Below are 21,739 nucleotides of genomic sequence, written 5' to 3' on the forward strand. Positions count from 1 at the left end.
TCGTCACGAGAAAAAGTAGTATGTTTCGTTTTTGAAATCGAAAATGTAATAGATTTAAATAATTTATTAGTAAAACAATAACATAATGAAAGTGGTTTGATTGTAAGTTTGCAATAATTGGCTATCGTACAATTAATACTTATTAACCAACAAGCTTTCAACGATGTATTCAACTTTGTTCTATTTTGAAAATATTTGTTTGTGGAAATGTATTTTCAAGAGGAAAGAAATAGTATGATCTATCTTTTTTTTTTTTTTAAGGGAAGTCAGGAATTATGCGAATTACCATCACCAGTCAAAATATAAATAACATAATGCTTTTAATAATAATTTAGCATATCATTTAATAAAGTAATTATAACTTTAAAAAAAAAAAACCGATGAACACCAGTTAGGTATATCCATAACCAGTATATAATCCATACGTAATACAAAGTCAGTGGGATGTGTACAGAACGTTTAATAGGTTTTGCACTGCATAATGTTGTGGACGTGTTGGCGAATACGCGTGTAAATCATATGATTGTCGCCTGAACAAAACGTGTGTGTTGTATGCAAATTGTGTCGTGTTTAGTTTTTAACATCGATTCCGGTCGCGGCGCTATAAATTTGCTCGAAAGTCAAAAGCGACAAAACGGTTTTCCCAGATGGCTTTATATGACCACACACGATGTGGGCTCTCCGGGACTCATGAGTTGACCTTTTGCGCGCATGCCACGGCGTTGACGACCTATTGTGTGTACGCATAACAACACATGATAATAATATGTAACTGTGGTGACAGTTTTCCGTCCTCGATACCGAGTTAACGTACCTATTAATGTATTGTTTGTTATTTTGTTTTTTCACGGTCGCGGTGACAAAAGTATACAGTGAACACCGCGAATTTTGACGAGAGAGAGGGGGAGGGGCTAGGGTGGGCTTAGCCCCCCAATGCTAGACATGGCCCACCAAACAAATTAGGTTGTGCATACAATTTTGAAATACAAAAATATATTTACTTAAATGTATATTTTAAACAAATTTCCAGCTCCCCGAGTTAAAAATTGAAATTGCGCCTATGCCCCCGGCCCGACGACGACACTAAATTGCGACACTGAAATAGCACGCTAACTTTAAACGTAGTACAATTAAGACTATACTGTATCGTCATAAATCGCAAGGAGCTCGATCGCTATTCGCAGCAGCCAACAGGCTAAAGCATGTTGTTCCGCGTAAGCCCCGTTAGGCTTTTTAAGTAGACTGTAGACTATTTTTTTGATTTTAATTTTTACTCTAAAGTAATTTTCAGAAATATTCGAAAGCCAAAATGCGATTATTCTAGTTGAACCGTTATCGATCGTGCGTCATCAGCCGGATAACTTTAATGGGCGAAAATCCACAATCATCCTTTTTTCCCCGGATCGTCGAACCGGAAAGGATAACGTACTATTATTATTTTTTTTTTTAGAGAAAAACTATCTACAGATAGGTATATTCTGTATGATAATAACACCGTGTGGTATAACGCGCGTATAGGTACTCTCTCGTGATAGTTTACACTCGCATATGCTGCTGGTAGACGGGGGCTGCGCGCGACGATGGCAAGCGGAGGGCCGCCGCCTGGAAAACGCTATGGGCATGACAATAATATGTGTACCGCGTGGCCCGACCGAGTGCGGTAAGCAGTCTGTGCTTGACCACGCGGTCGTATGGTTACTACTAATTTCCGTACGATGATTTGTCTGTGGATGGTCGCGCTACTAGTGCTATCGTTCGGGACAAGTAAGCCGGCCGGCGCTAACGCAACCGCCGTTGAAGTCTCCGCCGACTTGGTGCCCGTCGACGTCGCCAATATCACAGGTAACGTTCTGTTTTTCCCGTGCATTTATCCTGTAAACATCCACAGTCGTCCCGTATGTTGTATTGGAGCGGCACTTCCTGTCCGATTTTGTCCCAGCCGCGGGCAACTTGCCTGTCCTCGAATCACGGTAAACTCGAATAGAGAAATTGACGAATACTCCATTCTCATTATTTCCCTCGAGTGTCTAATAGCTATACATTGGTACGCACTTACGGTATAAATAATTGTGTTCACAAAAATACTACAACGGCCCCGTCAGTGTTGTGATTATCGTGCACCACTACCCTGCAGACAAATTAAATGTCAACAATTTCAAGATCTTTTATTCAAAAACTAACTGCGGTTAGATTTTTTGTAACTAAATAAAATATGACATAAGAAACCGTTTGAATTTTAAAGGTACGCGCTCTTGCTCAAACAAAAAATTATCTTTTTTGTAACTATCTTTCTCAATTATAAATTACTTATTACTTGTTTATCTAGAATACGGTTTTTGTATCAACAATTCTATTCGAAAACAATTATTTATGGGAAAAAAACTATCCGCGAAATGTTAAAGTTTGTTATTTAATTATATAATAATAAATTATAACTTATAAGTAACTAAACTTTTTGCGTGACGTTTTGCATCGTCTTACAGACGATTATTTCAAAACGCAAAAACTGACATTATAATATACGAACCTTATTATATTCTCGACTAGAAATTTTGCATTTAAAAAAATTTATAAAGAAGCGCTATAATTGGTTGGCCTGACTGTTAAAATATTTGGGCGGCGACCAAAATTCTAAACTTGGTGGCTTACACAATGTTGTTCAACACGTAATTGTCTGCCAGTTCAGATATTTTTCGAATTTGAATTACTCAACATCGATTTATCATATTCTAAATGGACGTTAATATCCTTGTTGTTTAGTGGAAGCCGGAAGATACAGCCAATCTTGTCTCGATAACGCTAATTTGATCACTTTTAGTAATATTTATATACATACATTTATGTATTTCTTTAGTTCATAAAGAATTGGTTTTAACTAAACCGTAATATACGTATATATTTATTATTAAAATGTATACGTATTAGGTTAGGTGTACGGTCACTAGTAAACAACTAAAGATACTACCCTATACAGTGCAAAGTATTTAAAATTATTTTTTTCTAATAGAATAGAATTTTACAATGTTTTTTTACTGGCAAGTAGATTAGGTTGACAATTTTGTTTAACGGGTTATTGTGCTCTTAAGCCAGAATAGCCAAATTAACGACCAGGCTTTTGGACGTTAATGTTTTATTGTAGTAGGTATTATACCTGTAATAGTCATTGAGCATCAACAGATAGTACAGTCCATGTATTCTACTTTAACGTGTGTTTCACATGACCGTTAACGTGGTAGATTTTTTTTGCTGGATTTTTCACTATAGATATAGTTTTAGATTGGCAGAAACCGTTTGTCCGACGGCCAACCAACGGAAACACATTACCGGAAATACTAGAAGAAATGGTATATAAGATAAATAGAATATCGGCAAAATTATATAGGCGGGAATGGGTATAGGAAAAAAAAAATAAACGGCCGGCAACATTTTTCTCAAGAAAACACAGCACTTCTGTCTGTGTCCTGGCCGGGCAATTAGTTAATTACAAACACGGTACACGCGGTCCACTTTAAATAATTAAATCACTGGGAATGTGTTTGTATAGGTATATTATGTTATATTCTGGTCTTCTTTTGAAGTAATATATGACACCGCCGTTTGCAATTAAATATACTAGAATAGCTGATGTCTTCGGCCGGCCACACACCGATCTCATCGTATCATATGTGTAATATATAAAAGACTATGTACACACTAACCGATAGAACTACATATTTATAATTACATATGTATCCATACGGTACACCTACGTAGTACGTACACATATAAGGGCAATAACAATTTTCAACTTGAGGGGGGAGGGGGCTGGAAAAATGTATGATACACAGACCCACGTGGGGCTCCTTCACCTCCAGGCTCCACATTCCCCTTCTGTATTATTTAAAACAATTGTAGATCAATAAAATTAACTTAGTTATTCATAATTTTTAAATTATATAATACTATTAAGGTCTGTTGATGAGGTTTAAATTTTTTTGAGGCGCTTATACCTGTGCAAGTATTTTTGATAAAGCCACTCAACCAAGAGACGTTAAACCAAAACCATTTGAACTGGTGTGCTATCAATAGTATAATAATGTTTCTAATGTCGCATTTGACCTAATCGCAAAAGTAAAAATAATTATTACCCCCCCACTATTACAAACCCATCAATGCCCAGACACCAAAGCGGCGTGTGTACGCTATACGGGTCAGATAAATTGGAAATTAAATTTTGTCCATTGTGTCTTACATGTCAATAATTGGTTTTTTGTGTTGTTTTTTTTTTGTTTTGTCCACAAGCGGGCTTGTGTTGTAATATACGGACAATCATTACACTTCGTGTATACAATGTCGGCGGTGGATGAACTCGGTTACAACAATTTCAATTTAAACCGCTTTGTCTTTACGCGGAGGTAAAACAATAAATCGGTATAAATGTTTAAAATGGGTTAGTTTAGACTTGAGACGAACACAGTCAACACAATAATAATTATTACATTATCCAAACCTAATAACCCCATCATAGGTGTATAATATACGTTCGGGTCCTTGCCCGAAGTATAGAAATAAACAACAATAAAAGTCCCAAGTTGGCATGCGTTAATTTTCTCACGGTTAACTCTGATGGTATATACATACATATATCGTGGTATATATTATACATTTACCGCTTAAGGATGTAATTACGAATTGCAGGAAAAAACTCACGCACAGACTTCTATGAAAACCCTTCGAGGCAGACGTGACTCCAACACGTTATTCTCACACACACACACACACAAATTGTATAAAAGTGTTGATGTGTGTGTGTGTGTGTATGTTGTTTGATTCTAAACGTAACGTTAATTTTGGGTACATGTAGACCTCTGGAATCCAGATAACCTAACCGTAGGTACACATTTACTATTAAATACTGTATACTTAACTGTACTCTAACCCTTGTATGTTTCTGTATGTATGTTAGCTTCACGGCGTAACTGTCGTTGTATAATTAAAATAAGAATAATTTATAATTAGAACCGCCCTATCAAAATCATTTTCAAAATGCCGTATTTCCTAAACGTTGTTTGAATCGAGTTTATTGGCCGAACCTAACGGGTTCTGAAATATTAAATCATTTTTTCATCGAAAAAATCAATTTAAAAACTACGATTCATGTTAACCTAACGACGAAGTTTAATAAAAATTAATAATCATAAACACAATTTAAATTTTAAAACCGGTATGGAGATTATTAAAATAGTTTTAGCAGTAGAATTGTCTTTAAATCAGTGGCGAACATATAAAAATTTGGCCTCGATGCGAAAAATCAAAAGGGCCCAATTCCTGTTTAGTTTAAACGTAGTAGAATAAAAGTAGGTACATGCCTTTAATAGTGTATTTTTAAAGAGTTTTTATTGTATTGAATATATATATATATACATATATTTTTTTTATCTCAAAATAACGACAGCTTGTAAAATAATATTACAACAAGGTGAACTATTATTTATTAGTGGGTCGTTATGAATACATTAACGACTTTTCACTTACTCGACCAAGATTCCTCACAGCAGTGGATCTTTATATGATCGATTGTGCTATCGTCTAAAAAGATTTATCGATGGTGCATTATTTCAGTTCTTAATGATTATTTTACTTTCCTTGTATAGAATGGTGTCGCTATAGTCAATAGTGTGTTATAGGGATATGGGTTGATGAGTACTTGCGATGAACAAGTAGCGTGTAATAAGGTCTGTCCAGACTCCAGAGTGAAATAATAATATATGAAGTGTTAAAGGGGGAAGGGGGGCCAAAGAAGTCATATCAACCAATTACAATACTTTGCTACCAAATTATGGGAACGTCTAACGACAGTTAATTAACATTCTATTTGAATGAGCCCCAGTGTTAGTATAAAATATTATGTAGTATGCAATAATCTTCTCGTTTAATTTTTGCAAAGATCATCTTTAGTAAAACATTAAAAACTAACATAAATAGTGATTGCGGCAGACCGACTTATGTCTAACTCGTTTACTAGTGCATTAAAACATTTTGAAACTCCGGTAATTAGCATATTACATGTGTTATTATTCATAATGATTATTATTTGTATTTTTTTACTTTGGTTAGTTTATAAAATAAATATTTTTTACCTATTTATGTATAAAATAAATATCGTATCTTCTCGAAGAAAAATAAAATAAAATAAAAAAATATTTTAAATCTGGATTACAAAATAAATTGTAGTTTCTTTATATACATTTAATATTTTTTAACCGACATAGTATTAATGGTTTGTACATTCAATAACCGAGTACATAATTATTGTTAAAGAATACCGTTAAAATGAAATATTTTTTTACAGATTTTGTAAACTTCAAGTAAAATAATAACAATTATTTTAATTATATTTTTATATGTATGTGAACGGTTCTTTAGCGAAATTGGATTCTCACGATACAGTTATAGACGACAGGCTTATGTCGGTCTGACCCGACATAATATGCCGAGGATCCGCCTATTAACAATAATAATTAAGTAATACTAGGTCACTGGTGTAATTAAGAAAATCATTTTGACGCGTAATTAAAAATAATAGCTCTTACAAAGTGCGCGAAGATAAATAATGGTTCAAACAAGTCATCTTAAGTATAAAAGGTTACATAATGTATAAAAAGTAGTAGTCGCGTTTACTGTATTGTATATACATCGTATGATGCCATGCCAAAATTAAAACAAATAGTCAGGTTTTTTATTTAAAGTGCTTTAAAATATGCCACTAAAACTATAAACAGTATAATTATATTAAGAATTTAGCTTTTAAAATATAATAAGTTACACGAATATAACGATAGAAAGAGAACTAGAATTAAAAGAAGTGAACCTAATTTATTGGGATTGTAAAGTTATCAGTAAAGCAACATTTTACATCGCCATATTTTATGCATGTGTAAACGAATAAGGACAAAACTGAATGATGTATTTCCGGTTAATTTCAGCTGATTCCGACAATTCTAACAATTTTCCAGGCCTATGTAATTTAGACGTCCGAGTGTTTTGAGGAATACAAAATAGAAAACGGAAATATACCGTAAACACGAGAGGTCATTTCACTTTGAGGAAAAAAACAATAACAATAATTATAGACATAAAATATGAGAACACGTGTACAGAGAATATAAATATGCATATAATATGATACAAATATATTTTGAGCTGAAAAATAAGTCTTACACAATATTAAAGCGATAACCACTTTTTTTGATTTTTTTATTCTTCCGCAGCCAGTACTAAAAAATTCAATCGATCTAGTGTAGATCACACACACTGAACATAAAACATATAATATTTATATGTATTATATATAATGTTGTTTTTACATAATATAGCAAGTACATAAAAATAAGTTAACTACGCGAGAAGCGCGTGTGTGCAGTAAAGAGATAATGTGCGGCATGTATGTGGGTACCGTTATGTCGGACTCTTCTTTACCTGCACCTAAACAGCAGCGACTCATTGATATTACCTTATAATAGCATTCAGCATTTAAACGTGACGGTAATGACGATACACACATGCGCCGTTGCATACAAATGACCCAACGGATGAATTTATCAAAACGGGAGCTTATGAATTTTCCACAAAGAGAATAATAAATGGGGAGAAAAAAGTGATTAATCGTGTGGTTTCGCTTAAACGCTCTTCCGCTAGGCGAACTAATAAATATTTTTATTATTATAATAATATATTGAGAAATTTTAAGTATAAGCGTGAGCTGATTATTTTGCCGGTTGGGTTATCTTGAAAGTCAAAACACAACAATGATGCTCTTCATATTTGTATTGGGTGGGAGGCTTAAAATGGGTTTGAGGGTTCAACTTAAGTGTGCAAATACTTAAGCGAATATACTTTCTTTGTTTATAGATATTTCAACGATAGGGTGCAAGTACAAGGGACGGAGTTATGAACAAGGGTCGACGGTGATCACGGACCAACCATGTTTGAAATGCACGTGCAATACTGGCAGTTTAGTGTGTCATTTACAAGTGTGCCCAGAATTGCCGGATCCGCCTCCTCAGGGTTGTCTGGTCGTGCATAAGAGGAACAAGTGTTGCGCACACCTCCAGTGTTTTTACGGTAATTGCTTTAGTATTTGTCTAACATTGCAGTTGGCTATATTAAAATGTGGAATTTCTTATTAACAATAATTACCAAGTACAATACTCATGTCTACTCGGGTTTTTGGGTCCAAGAGGACCAATGTAAAAGTTCAAGATAAGGCAAGCAATTTACACACTAACATTTTCTAAAAAATCACGTATTGGTACATTCAAAAAAAGTTTTGCTTATTAACAAGACATTAAACAAAAACGGACTCTTGTGGAAAAAAATGTAATACTCATTTAGTGGAAGTAGCTGTCCCGAATATCAAAGAATAAAAATAATATTTTGTAGGCGTAGCAGGTTATTGATACAAGATACAAAATCTCGAGACTTTTATAATGTATCTATAAATTTACTTTTTGATACAATTGTATGTTATAGAAATTACTTTTACCGCGGCCCTCTTAAGTAAAGTGTCGAACCGGTGACAGTGACCGCCAACGCACTGCCACTTTACCCACCTCAGGCACTTGTCCTACTAAATGTTTTGGATAATAACTTGAGACTTCTGGATATTTGTATTGTTAGATACTTAATGATAATACGCAAGTTAGCGTACGCTTAATTAGAGAAAAAAATGTTTAAAAGGCCACTTAAATGTTTATTAACTGTTAAAATATATATTCTACTGCCATCATTAAAGTCTCTGTAAATTGTTATTATTTTTCTTGCACTTGACAATTTATACTTATACTTACAGAAGTAGTTAAAAAATGATACATTTTTTTCTTATTTTATTTCTTACCGATGTACAATATTTGTTTCGTGGTACAACGCTTCAGGTCAGATTGTATGTACGTGAGCTATACATTTTTTTTTTCTTCAGAGTTGGGCCACCGTCGCCGCCACACATTACACACAGGTTATTCATATTATGTATTTTAAAGAACCAGTTGTCCGGCGAGCGCGAACGGTGCTCATCAATATTTTGTCCGTTTAAAAAACGCGTTTAACATGATCGTTGGGTGTACACCCAACTTGTTTGTAGCCGAATCGATTAATAATAATTCCCATTCATCGGTTTTGCGATGGAAATAAATAAAAAAACCGCACCGCGCTCGCGAGACTTGTGCCCGAGGTGCTAATATAGAGTTTGCTGTCAGATCAATCAACGAGCACTGTTCAATATAATAATTATAATCATTGTCGTCGAGATGGCTACCGCTAAATGGAGATCCAAGTCGACCAGTTAACAAGGATCGTTTTGGAGGAAGGAAAAACCGGTCGTTCCCGATGGGTGGTCACGCCTATGCCGATCAGAGTAGTTTGAAAGAAAAAAACAATTTTAAAATGATCAGACGCCTAAACTTGGGCGGCGACAGTGAGCACCAAACATTCTGACACTTTAACCGACCACCTAAAAAGGCGATATAATGGTCTATACTAATTTGTATAGTCTTGACACTCGGGTCTTCAGGTATTGTGTATCAACCGGGTACAAAATAGGGTAGTATTTAAATGAAACATGGCGTTGGATGGTCGTCATTCAGCTGCAAATGTTAAAAAAAAAAAAGAAAATAGCCTACAGTCTACTGCTTTAGCCTGCTGGCTCCTGAACAGTAAATTTAGTCAAGCTGGAAGTTAGTAAATTTAGGCCAATATTCCTAAATTTTTTTTAGTTTTTTATTTCATCCCGTGAGTTTCCCGGCCTGTCAGTACATTATTTATTCGTCATAGGAGAATATACGAATTCGCATACATTTTTTATTTTGTTTACTACTAGGTACAGGATAATTCTTGGCAAGGCGATTAGCATGTTTGTCAAATATTTATAGATATCACACACATCTAATTTCGTTGAATATTCGGCAAGTATATTTTTGTAGTTTTTCATTAGATTTTACTGGTAGTACCTAACTAGTAAGCTTAATTATATTGAACTTGTGTAAAATTATATATTTTCTGTATAATTATTAATTTACCGTGGAAACAGCTAGACTCAGAGGATGAAATAAAAATCTAAAAAAACTGTACATTTTTTTTCTCAATATTTGAAGTCGATTGATAGTTATCAAACGTGGAATTTCACAAAAAAAAAACATACAAGGACCACCACAGCGGGTATAAGAGTATTCGGGTACATCGTACTCGTTATAATTACAATTTTGCAATATATTAATATTATCAATTAACCAATTTTTATGAAATCTGTTTTACGAACATAATAATTGTTTAAATAAAATACATTTAGATTTTACAAACAGTAATATCGCTCTAAATTTACTGTCATCAAATTATATTAATTTCCCAATAACGTTTATGCATCTATTGTCAAATCAAATGTAATACGAATGTATTAGTTGGGCATTATTCGAATAGTTCAAGTTGACAATTTTTAAAAAAACTCCAAAGCTGACATTACATGCTATGATCGTCTGTTCTGTATTACTTTAGCTTTCAACGCATCTATATAAATTATATATTTAAATATAATACATTTTCGTGTAGCCAAAGAACTTAATGTTCAATAATTAATCATACTACTCGTCTTATGGGAAATATCGTCCATAGCGGACGGGCGACAGGTACGTGATTTCAAATACATTGTACTGGTGTATCTGCGTACGATATTCGAAGAAGTATACTTGACTCGACGACCGCCAAAAGCGACACACCCGGAAACACAAATGAAATCCCGTTAGTTATTCCATGTGGTCTTACGAAAACTGATGGGATAGGTTTTGTACATTTTTTCGACCGAGAATGTTTTCAGAAAAAAAATATAATACAGTTAGAGAGGTACGCACACCGTTTGTATTATGGTTGAACAAACATTAAAAAACATTTTCAGAAGTGTCGTTAATCGTCTGAGCTGATTGCACAGTGGTCATATTTTGGAAATTGTAATTGTAATGATGCCATTAGAGTTTGGCGCTGAAAATCCGCTTTAACGCATGTTTAACCGATCGAAGAACAATATCTTTTTAATTGCTCATCAGCCTAATTTTAACAAAAAAAAAAAAAAATACTTATTACTTAATAACAAAACGACGACGCTTATTTATCAAATAATACAAATAAACGTACAAAGTACAATGCGTATCATAGCGCAAAAAACTGGCCTAAAAAGACCAATCAAGCGATTTAACTATGTAAAAAGGCCTACAACCAAAAAAAAATTGAAAATTGTTTAAACATAATTTATTTTTTAAATAAACAATAAAAAACAACAAGCGAAATAAAAATATAATATTATCTATAATGCTATATAACTAAGCTATTATTTTCACAAACAAAAACACCAATCAATTTTAAATAAATACAAAATATAGCTCTAAAAATGAAATACAATACTTAGAAGGGACCACTCGCTTGGAGACTATCACACAATTGCATGTCGACCCTGATCATACGATAAAAAAATAAATCCGTTTGCATTCTATTTATTTAAACATTGGTCCTATATTTTAATAACCAACACAAGAGTTAGGCAATATTATGCAGACTCAGCCGGGGGTAATCGTTTCATATATATATATATATTTTTTTAATTAGTTAACATTTAAGTAGTAGTAGCAGTAGTAGTAGTAGCTAATAAATCGTGACAGCTCTGCAAATCATAAAATTTCAACGTTTTTACATTATTGTAGACCTGTTTGGAGGTGTTCACACGAAACTGTTTTCAATCGAATCTCGTAAAGGACCTGGAAGGATGGAAAACTCTGCAGTCGGGGTGTCTGACGGTGGTTTACCCAGAGGTATTTAAGAGGTCATTTTTTTTTTTCTTTCAATTTATATTCTTAAACATCCACTGACGAGTACAATGTTATTTTCTCCGTACATAAGGTTGCGCGATTAACGGTACAGTATACGCCGAAGGTTCGGCCATGGACAGCTCAAGTCTATGCGAATACTGTTACTGCATCAAGGGACAGCAACAATGCGTTCGACCCAAGTGCTTCATGGTCATTCCAGGCTGTACGGCCATCTACAGCAAACACACGTGTTGTCCAGTTAGATATAAATGTAAGTGGCGATGCCCAACGCAATATTCACAATTTTTACTCGGACAAAAATCGCTATACTTAAAACAACACTCGCCGTCTTATGTGCTGCGAGAAAGTTATACTCAATAATTATACTTGAAAACCATAGTTTTTAGTTTGAGGTCTTTTATACAAAGCCTATAACCCTTTCTTATTGTATGCAACTTTGTCAGCGATCATTAAACAGATTCGTAATTTGACTTGCAACCAAAAAAAAAGTAACCTTATATTATAAAAATATAAATTATCTGATAAATTGCTTAGCTACTATTAAGGTAGTCAATTATGGACTAGTCCTGAAATGAATTTGCTCATATCAACATTAACAACAAGAAAAATAAGAAGAAAGAAAATTAGAATTAAAATATTAATCAATTTTTTTTTTTTGTATGAAGTCTCATTTGTTTCCTTCTCATACTGCTTTGTTGCACTTTAATCTACTTAATGCATACTGGGACGGTCTAATTTTGGTGGTAAACTTCCATTACCTGTCTTCCGTAAAAATATGGCGCTGCTGCTTGTTAGATCAAACATTTTTAGAAAATCAGGGAAAAAATAGAACCCCCACAGTCAAATGACAAACAACAATAATACAATAATTATGATTTGACCGTATCCAATATAAACGATACAACAGCATAGAGAGTAACGTACTAATTCCAATTTATTTGTTTTACATTCCAGGTCCGCCTTCGATTAATAACAACACTCAGATGAACAACACAAGTCTAACGACAACGACCGATTCGCCGTCGTCGCTCTCTTCTAGAATGAAAGGTAGACACAATCGTCTTGTGTTCGGCATAATTAATTTTTAAGTACTGAAACAAACTTAAATAGGTAGTTCTTTTTACGTTGGCATCTTACGATGTCAAGTTACGTTATGGAATATTTTTTTGGAATTTAGCATCGCGTAATATTATAATATTTTGCACTGTAAATTGTAACATCAGATAAGAACAAAGACAATTGGGGGGGGGGGGGGGGAGCTGTTTCTCGAGATTCCCCCCGATGATGAAAGTGTACCCGTTCTAGGAGCTGTACTCATTACCAAGTTGTTGTATTATTGGATTTGGCGGTCGTTTTCAGATTGTCGCATCAACGGTCGGCTGATATCGCTGGGCGAACCCGTGATCGGCGTGGCCAGGTCGTCGTGCGAAACTTGTTTCTGCATCAACGGGCAAGTACGGTGTGACAAGGTGATATGTCCGGCAATCCGCACCCAAATTTCGCCCAATTGCGGACCGGTCTACACGGAAGGACACTGTTGCCCGACCAGCTACAACTGCGCCGGCAACAACAAAAACGGTATATTACGCCCTTCCCGGTTATACATATATATCTACTACTATATTATTATGATATTATCTACATAGCAGCCGCTCACAACGAGCAGGTGTATATATATATAAATATGTACACCTACTAATATTTACCTATACCGCCGCAGGGTCACTGACTCTTGCTGTTCCCGAGAATCCATCACCGTCCACGCGTTCGAAATATTATCTCGTTGTTAAAATAACAATTTCGCCTTCTACACAACACTTTGGCGCAACGCTGAATAATTATCAATTGTCCGGCCCGTTTTGCTTTCAGAATCGAACATCAACATCACAACGGTACTGACGTCGCCCGACACGACCGCGGTCCTCTTGAACGACACCTCGTCGACCACACCGACGACGCCTACGGCGACTTATTCGCCACCGACGTCTTCTCCTTCCACGGTAATTCATTTAGCTTACAAAATAACTGCACACTCGTGATTGATGCAGACGTTCAACCACATAATGGTCGTTCTACCCCTAATACTCGAAACACAAATTAAATACGATATTATTAGAGTCTCGGTTGTGTCATGTTACATACACCGACTACACTGTCTCTTTACCGTGCCGACTTTTTAATTCTCTAAATTATCATTGTCGATTGCTTTAACTTTGTACGAGTAATAATTTTAAACGATTATACTAGTTTAAATAAAAATAACCGAGATGATATTGTAGTTCGAGAATAATTAATGGTATTTTGCGCCGTGAAGCACGTAGTGTATGCAATTTAAATAACATAACCGTGTATTTACAGGAAATACCCGGCGTTGAGATTCAAACCGAGGCCGTTCTCGTCACTGAACCGGCGGCGGATAATGTAAGAGATCCGTTGGTTAACTTATCACCAATCGATCCGGCAGAGTCCAGACACGGTGTAAGCTCGATGACCGGAGACGACGGTTTGAACATTACCGAAAAGTCCAACGCGTTTGAATTCGATTACGACGAACCGACGTTGCCGCCGTCTTTACCTAATCTCAAGTAAATAATTTCATATTGATCTTGGAATAATATACTTTTTTTTAAAAAGTTACAAAAATAAATCGATAGAAAAAAATATGCATAAGTAGTGTGGGGAGAGATGATGAGAACAAACAAGAACCGGGTAGACGTTTTAATTAAGAGTGCGTCGCACCGGTGATTTTCAGTGGTAAAAACACGTTTAAGCAAACTGAAAATAACTCGCTTGATTTTGGTTTTAGAGTAAAAGCACCCATTATAAAATTAAAACAAAACAATATTCCGTAGGGCATAACGGTGCGTTTTTTTTTTGTTTTAAATTCATTTTTTGAAAAGTTACAGTCATTTAAAAATGTCCAAATAGTCGTTATTTCTAAACTATGTATTGAGCGTTATACTTGGAATAATGAAAAAAAACGCACCGTCTTGCCCTCCGGAATATTGTTCAATTTTAATTTTATAATGGGTGCTTTTACTCTAAAACCAAAATTAAGCGAGTTATTTTCAGTCTGCTTAAACATGTAGAGATAAAAAAACATTTTTAAATCGCTTTTAAGGATGCTGTGATAGTCCGAAAAATAAATTAACTACCAAAATAGAGTCCTAATTATTGAACTAATAATAACACATCACAGTTTAACCTTTAAATTAAGATTTTGTGAAAAATTGCCTATACTTTACTCCTTAAAAATAGGCGGTGCGACGACCTCTTAACAATTTTTATGGGGGACAGAGTATAACGACGGTATGACGGAAATTCATTTTTATATACATGTAAATTATAATTCGGCTTGTATTTTTTTTTTTTTTTTTGTTGTACAAAACTTGTTCCGGCAATAAGTACATCCAAACGGTAGTTTCTGGTTTTTGCTACATAAGTGCTTTTGTTTGAACAGGATTATACCTTTCGTCGCAGCAGATGCTGTAGTGGATGAGCCCCGGGAACCAACTGTACCCACAATACTGGACACTTATTTACCGGTGGAACGCATTTACAACGTTTCGGATGTCGACGAACCACCCGTTTTGGTGGCCAACAACTTTTCGCCGCCGATCGAAACAGAAGGTAGACTGTTAACGACAATTTTTAAAAAAAATACACATAAATTTAAAACAAACATCGAACAATTGTATGTTTATTTAGGCGGATTTGTCCCCAAAGAACCTCTGGACGATACCGGGTATGTACTCACCACCAAACTGCACACCACAACGGAACGAGTAACCGTTAAACCGACGGTAGTTCAAACTGAAGAACCAATCATGGCGGTTCCACTGGGATCAGGTAAAGTGTTAACTATTGGCTGGCTACCTTCGCACCGAGATTATAAATAAAGTACAATATGGATTACAACAGAATCGAACACAAATATCAGAATTCCTAACCAGAACGGTTTTGTACTTGTGCAAAGTCTTACTTGAGTGTACTTTGTACAACCGATGTCGGGTGTGTAAGTCATCTGACGGTTAAGCGTTCTAATTGAAAATATAATACATTTTAAAGCGATATTTATTTTAATTTTCCGACTTGTGTTGTGCAATTTGTGTTTGTTTTTTAGTCGCGGCGCCAACTGACAATTGAGTTCGCCTAAATTTATACCGTCCCAAACATCGATCCACGCAAATCTATTATAATACTATGTCCTATAGCTTACACAATGGTAGTTTGCCAAAAAAAAAAAAAAATGAACGCATGCGTCAACGCTTTAGATTTCAAGCCATTCGTCATACGCGGTTCTAGTCGGTTTATTTGACATTAATGTGGCGCTATTTTTAGTCTATCACACGGTTATCCATAACGGACATCAGCGCTACAAATACCAATACAGGGTGGTTTTTTTTGGGGGGGGGGGATTTAGCAGATGTTCTAGTGCGCGCCATGTTAAGCCGAAGAATCGATTCGCGGTAAATGGCGTAAATGGCGATACAAAACGACTATAATTCTTGAAGTCACCCGTGTACTCGTTTCCTTGATTTTCTAATCAAAACGATATTCGTCTTTCAGGTTGGTGTGTGTCAAACGGTAAAAAGTACAAACACGGCGAGCTTCTCACCGACCCGAGCGCATGCAATATATGCGTTTGCTTCGAAAGCAAAATCGTTTGCCAGGAAAATTGCCCCGCCGTTAAGGTCGGTTGTCAGCGTGTCAGCGACCCGGAAAACAGCACGTGTTGTGGCCGTATCGTTTGCAGTAAGTAGCCTGCGACTAATAATATGATATTATGGTCGATTGAATATACTAGCCATAACCGATCGATAGCCGTTTGGTTTTTTGTCCACGCGATAGGATCGTTTAACGTTTGAAATGATTGTTTGACTTTCACAGACGAACCCGAAAACAATTTTGTCACAGAACGCCGCCAAGAACCCGCGGTACAACTGACGGAAGCCACGCCCGTACACAGTTCGTCCACAATGATCAGAAACCCCATAATCGAACACATCGTCCATAATTCTGGACCGACGGTCAAATCGCCTGTTAGAAATACTCTGTCGACAACGGTCAAGTCGGCGGCGGTGACTTCCCCGAAGACCACATCAGCTAGTCCCGTCGTCGCGTCTACGTTGAAAACTATCACGACCCCGTCACATTCCACCACCGTCCAACCGACAGTGCCTTCGGTGCCGACGACGGAAAAGCCTTTGGAGGACGAAGATTACAGTTTCGAAAGCATGTTTTCGTTTCTGTTCAGCGGCGAAGCACCGGAACCGCCTTCGACGAGCACGGCTAGACCAATAGCGCCGCCGTTGACCACCACCACCACCGCCGCCGCTACCGCCACTGCGAAAGCCGACGTTTTTCTGCAGCAACGGACGGACGAAGACGTCGGAGAAACGGTGCAATTTGTCGACGTCAAACCAGCAGCAGACGGTCTAAAAAACAAATCCTACGCGGACGTGCCCAAACATCACGCACCCACCGCCGTGGAACCGCCTCGTCGAAACTCGGACAAACCCGCTAACGACAGCACGGTCCATAAAGATGTCGGGGAAACGTACAAAGTGGATACGCGACTGGAACCCGTGCACGGCCCTCCGGCAAAGCCGAGTTCGGCCCGAGTCAGGCCTCACGCCGACCTAAAGGAAAACGCGTCATTCGCCGAGGTCGGAAAACGACCGGAAACTAAACCACACGCCGCCGATCCGAAGCGTCAGTCTGACGTCCAACCGCCATCGGAAATCGAACAACATGCCGAATTTGAGCATCGGCCGGAAATCAAGGTACAGACAGACGCGGTGCGTCGGCCAGAAGCTCAACTACATCACGTGCACACCGATTTCAAGCACCAACCTGATACCAAGCCGTACTTTGATTCAACGTATCCGATCAAACCGTCGTCTGAACCCAAACACGCCGGTGTTACACCACACGCCGAGCTGAAAACACACCCTTCCGATTTCAGACCGCTTAGACCTCTGGCCGAAATAAAACCACACTCGGATGCCAAACCGCATTTGGACTCGAAGAAAACACCTGACGTCGTCAACCCTCTGTCCGATTTCAAATCGACGCCGCACGCCCAAATTAAATCCAACCCTTCCACTACGGCAAAACCGGTAAAGGCCAAACCTAACACCGAACTGAACACGCTGGCGTCTATGCTGCGGATATCCGGTTGCAATATTTACGGTCGAATGTACAGAGTGGGCAAAATAATCACCGAACTTTCGACGCCCTGTTTGCAGTGTATGTGCACGGATACGGGCGTGCAGTGTAACCAACTGAAATGCTAACATAACGTTTCGCCGCATGTGAACTTGTTTTGATTGTTGACTATATTATATAATGCTAATTGTTTGCCGAGTGTACCAATGTTGTCACCCCAAGTCTGCCGGGAACTCCTCTAACGACAAGCTATAGATTACAGATTTATCGAATTTGCGATCGAGATATATATGTAGCGTTATTGAGATTTAGGTCTTCTAATTTTTTATTTCAATACATTTATACATATTTGTATATTTGTTGAAATTTGCTTAAAATATTAACGGTTTTGGTAAATAGCGTAAGATCGATAGCCAGCATATATTATACTGTGATCTCTTGTCCTATAACGATATCTTATTTTTTATTAATACACTATGATTAAGTTTTATGTTTTATTATTTGATACTTGATATATATATACGAGTATTATGCGCCGACGAAGGTGCATTATAGAATGGCTAGAAAGAATAACCTCTCTTTTAGGATTGTGTTACTGTTGTGTTATTATTTTCGGCTGTCGCTGTTTGATATAGGATATCCTAAATTATGAAACCCGTCGGTATTGACAAAGTTTAGATGATGTTGACCGCCTTAAAAGAGAGCCGGCTGTTAATAATCGGATTAAAATCAAAATTATATTTTATTATTTTTAGTTTTTATTTTTAAAAGTTTTGAATCTGTTTTGCTAAAAAGTCGAGTATTGCTTAATTCAAATAGGTTTAGCATATTGTATAGGATAATAATTTTTGAATAATTTATACTTAAAATTGTAACATTATTTTTTTTGTAACATAATATATTATAGCTGTTAGCTTAAGAAATTGATATTGTATGGGACCATTGTGGTTTATTTTATCTCTAGTTTTATATTGACATTACAACAATACTCAACTGTATAGATTGTATAAACGAAAAGTTTTTAGTTGTTGGTTTGTAATTTCCCTCGATTTCGTAAGTCTATACTCTATAGTCTATACACTTCCTGATTTTACTCCTAATCTATCTAATTCGTCTAGTTTCATCGAAACAATATTCCTTTTCTTGTGAACATTGAATTGCATGCCCTCCGCATTATATGTATTATGTTAATTTAATCCATATAAACCATATAATATGTTTTATAGACAATAGTAAAATGTATTACTCAATACAATCTAAATGGGGTTTCTGATGTAATATAATTAAAGGTACAATATTTCATATTAACGTACATAATCAGGCTTCTAATAACTCAATAGCAATTCATAGAAATGGAAATACTTACATCCGCAAAAAAATAACCTTGATAGTTAAGTGTGCAAACTCACTATGGTTTTAATACATCATGTATCTTAATTTTATGCAACACACTTTATTGTTTGTATTTAAGATTTCTACTTAGGATTGGATGCTGTTTTTTTTTTAATTAGAATATTCAGATTAGAATATTAGAATATTCATAATTAGAATATTTGGTCTTGTAGGAATTACGAGACCAAAAATAACAAATGTAATAATATAGTTTTACGATAAATACAAATTATGAATAAAATATGATGATATAATAAAAAATCTTTGATCACACGAATCCTTTAATTTATCTTTAAATCGATTGGATCTTTCATCATTACTCAAGCGACAATGTATTTGGCGATTATATTGTTCATAATGTGCGCTATCTTATAAGTTTAACTAAGTACGGAGGTGCAATGAAAATTACAAAATCGCCGTGATAATTTAATATAACGCGGGTAGGCAACACAATATACCTTGATGTGTGTTTTTATTTATCATTTGGATTCCTTTTTTAAGGCTGCAAAGTAACAGTTAGTAACAATATAATAATATTATCATCGCCATAACGACAAAATAAACTCTTCAAACGTTTAGCGTTATATAATATTATCATCGTTATTGCAGATTTCTTCTTGTTGTAATTTAATAGTTAGACAAAAACCAAACATGCTTTGTATTAAACGTTGGGTAATTTGTTTCATTTTGTTGACCGTTTCTTCAATGGGCTGTGCGACAAAAACGACCAATAACGGATTAGACGAGAGGTATGGAAATACTTGACGTTGGCATTTTACCGAACGGGCCAACTTGGAAAACTCGTAGGTAGAATGATTGTTAGCATCTGGAGGAGGATGCTTCGGACGACTGAACCCCTTAGCGCATTAAAACGGGCAACTTGACCCCTTTGGCCGCCTCTTAATTGCTAACAACCGCGGTCGGTCGTTTGTGTTTCAGGCAAGGAAAAATTCAAAATTTTCATTTCAAACATGTGGCGGTCACAAACCGGTGGCACGACAAATTTCAAACGGCCGCCGACAAAGGGCCGGAGAACGAGAAGAAAACGCACAGAAATTTGTTTTCCTAATGCCGGTTGCTTTGAATAAACACTATACACCTACTATGATGACAAAAAAAAAAAAAACAATTTTGGGGCGCGCGTGGAAAATCGTGACTGTGCCGGGTATTCGTTGTCTTTCCACTAATTGTCGATAAGTCACGATCCTGGTGTAGGTAGGTTCTCATAGCCCCGTCGTCTCATCATCCGACTGCCATGATATTATATTATATTGTTGTTACACGCGCGTTCTTTTATCAACCCGTCCCCGGTGTATTGTGACGCGAAAAATAATAACGACACAAATAAATAAATATATTACTATGCGTTATAATAAACTATATACCTACCTAAAAAAAAAAAAAAAATTACCGGGATAAAGCCGACTAGTCAAACAGCGTTCGATTCACAAACCGATGCTGCTGCTGCTGCTGATGCTACAAAAGTCGACCGTAACAACGTTGTTGTTGTATATAAATTATTATTAACTTGTAAGCGATATTATTATGCGCACGGCCAATACCTAATCACAATGTATTATATTTTGTTATCGTGTACGCGACGCTTCATCATCAGCTGTCGGATGCCAATCTTCGGTAGGTACACATATATTATTATTATTATTATTATATTATATACCTAGGCGAAACGTCCGTGGAAACAGCAATTTGTTTATATAACGCTAACAAAAGGCGATTTCGGTGCGGAGTAACAAGATCGAAAACGGCAACAGCACAACGTACAAATGACATGCATTGTTGTTGTTGTTGTTGTTGTCACTATATAATAATGTAATAAAATTGATAACGCGAAGGAAGACGACGCCTACGGTTTGACGAGCCTATCGCTTCTGGTCCTGTTGATCGCTGTTCTTATATTATCATCATCATCATCATCATAGTACGTTATAATCAGGCGCCGTTCGTCCGTTCCTACAATGAAAGTACTAATAAATAATTATTATACTTGAGAACAAATGCATAATTATTATGCTCCTGGTGCCGTCGTAGCCTTCGGCTTAAAAATGCCCAGAACTTTGCCTTCCAATACACACTGTGCGAGGTGTTTAAAAAAGAATACGCATAAAAGAGAATTGAAATCAGATGGGGTTTAAAGGGTTTTCATATGGGCAATATTTAAGAAAAAATGGGTTTTAATCAATTTCGCTCGTGTTGATTTATTTACAGATTAACTTGGGAACGCTTCGAGGTATTATTTTTATCTTATACAATTTTTTCAGTACTTCAAATCTATCCTAAATAGTCGGAATTTTGTCAGTTTTTTTGGTCTA

General features: G+C 36.1%; 1 protein-coding gene and 1 long non-coding RNA gene across 3 annotated transcripts; one reads left to right on the forward strand and one right to left on the reverse strand.

The window, feature by feature from the left end:
* The first annotated feature begins 1,679 nt into the window (after positions 1 to 1,679).
* On the forward strand, positions 1,680 to 19,513 carry LOC126843899 (uncharacterized). 2 transcript variants are annotated; one of them, XM_050581705.1, is made up of 12 exons: positions 1,680 to 1,842; positions 7,891 to 8,103; positions 11,721 to 11,828; positions 11,917 to 12,096; positions 12,801 to 12,893; positions 13,206 to 13,424; positions 13,716 to 13,846; positions 14,205 to 14,431; positions 15,307 to 15,476; positions 15,555 to 15,695; positions 16,416 to 16,601; positions 16,737 to 19,513. In XM_050581705.1, exons 1-12 carry the CDS (start codon positions 1,692 to 1,694, stop codon positions 18,143 to 18,145), a joined length of 3,228 nt encoding a protein of 1,075 aa, XP_050437662.1. In that variant the 5' UTR covers positions 1,680 to 1,691; the 3' UTR covers positions 18,146 to 19,513. The 2 variants fall into 2 exon arrangements, with proteins under 2 accessions (XP_050437662.1, XP_050437670.1); XM_050581713.1 differs by lacking the exons at positions 11,721 to 11,828; positions 11,917 to 12,096.
* LOC126843914 (uncharacterized) lies at positions 11,347 to 16,021 on the reverse strand. Its single transcript, XR_007686507.1, has 5 exons — positions 15,829 to 16,021; positions 15,604 to 15,722; positions 13,553 to 15,481; positions 13,168 to 13,401; positions 11,347 to 12,058 (listed from the first exon to the last, which is right to left on the reverse strand). It is a non-coding gene; the product is annotated as an uncharacterized LOC126843914 (long non-coding RNA).
* Positions 19,514 to 21,739: the final 2,226 nt, after the last annotated feature.

The sequence above is a fragment of the Adelges cooleyi genome, unplaced genomic scaffold, assembly GCF_023614345.1.
Source record: "Adelges cooleyi isolate 19-005CV unplaced genomic scaffold, UGA_ACOO_1.1 ACOO_flye_CR_arks_rails_tigmint_CR_PRNA_108, whole genome shotgun sequence".
Lineage (NCBI taxonomy): Eukaryota > Metazoa > Arthropoda > Insecta > Hemiptera > Adelgidae > Adelges > Adelges cooleyi.

Excerpts from the sequence above, each read along its gene's own strand:
- LOC126843899 (XM_050581705.1), top strand. The coding sequence starts at position 1,692 with ATGGTTACTACTAATTTCCGTACGATGATTTGTCTGTGGATGGTCGCG. Across the intron at positions 11,829-11,916 it reads TGACGGTGGTTTACCCAGAG|GTTGCGCGATTAACGGTACA; the intron begins GTATTTAAGAGG and ends TCCGTACATAAG. Across the intron at positions 14,432-15,306 it reads CCGTCTTTACCTAATCTCAA|GATTATACCTTTCGTCGCAG; the intron begins GTAAATAATTTC and ends TTGTTTGAACAG.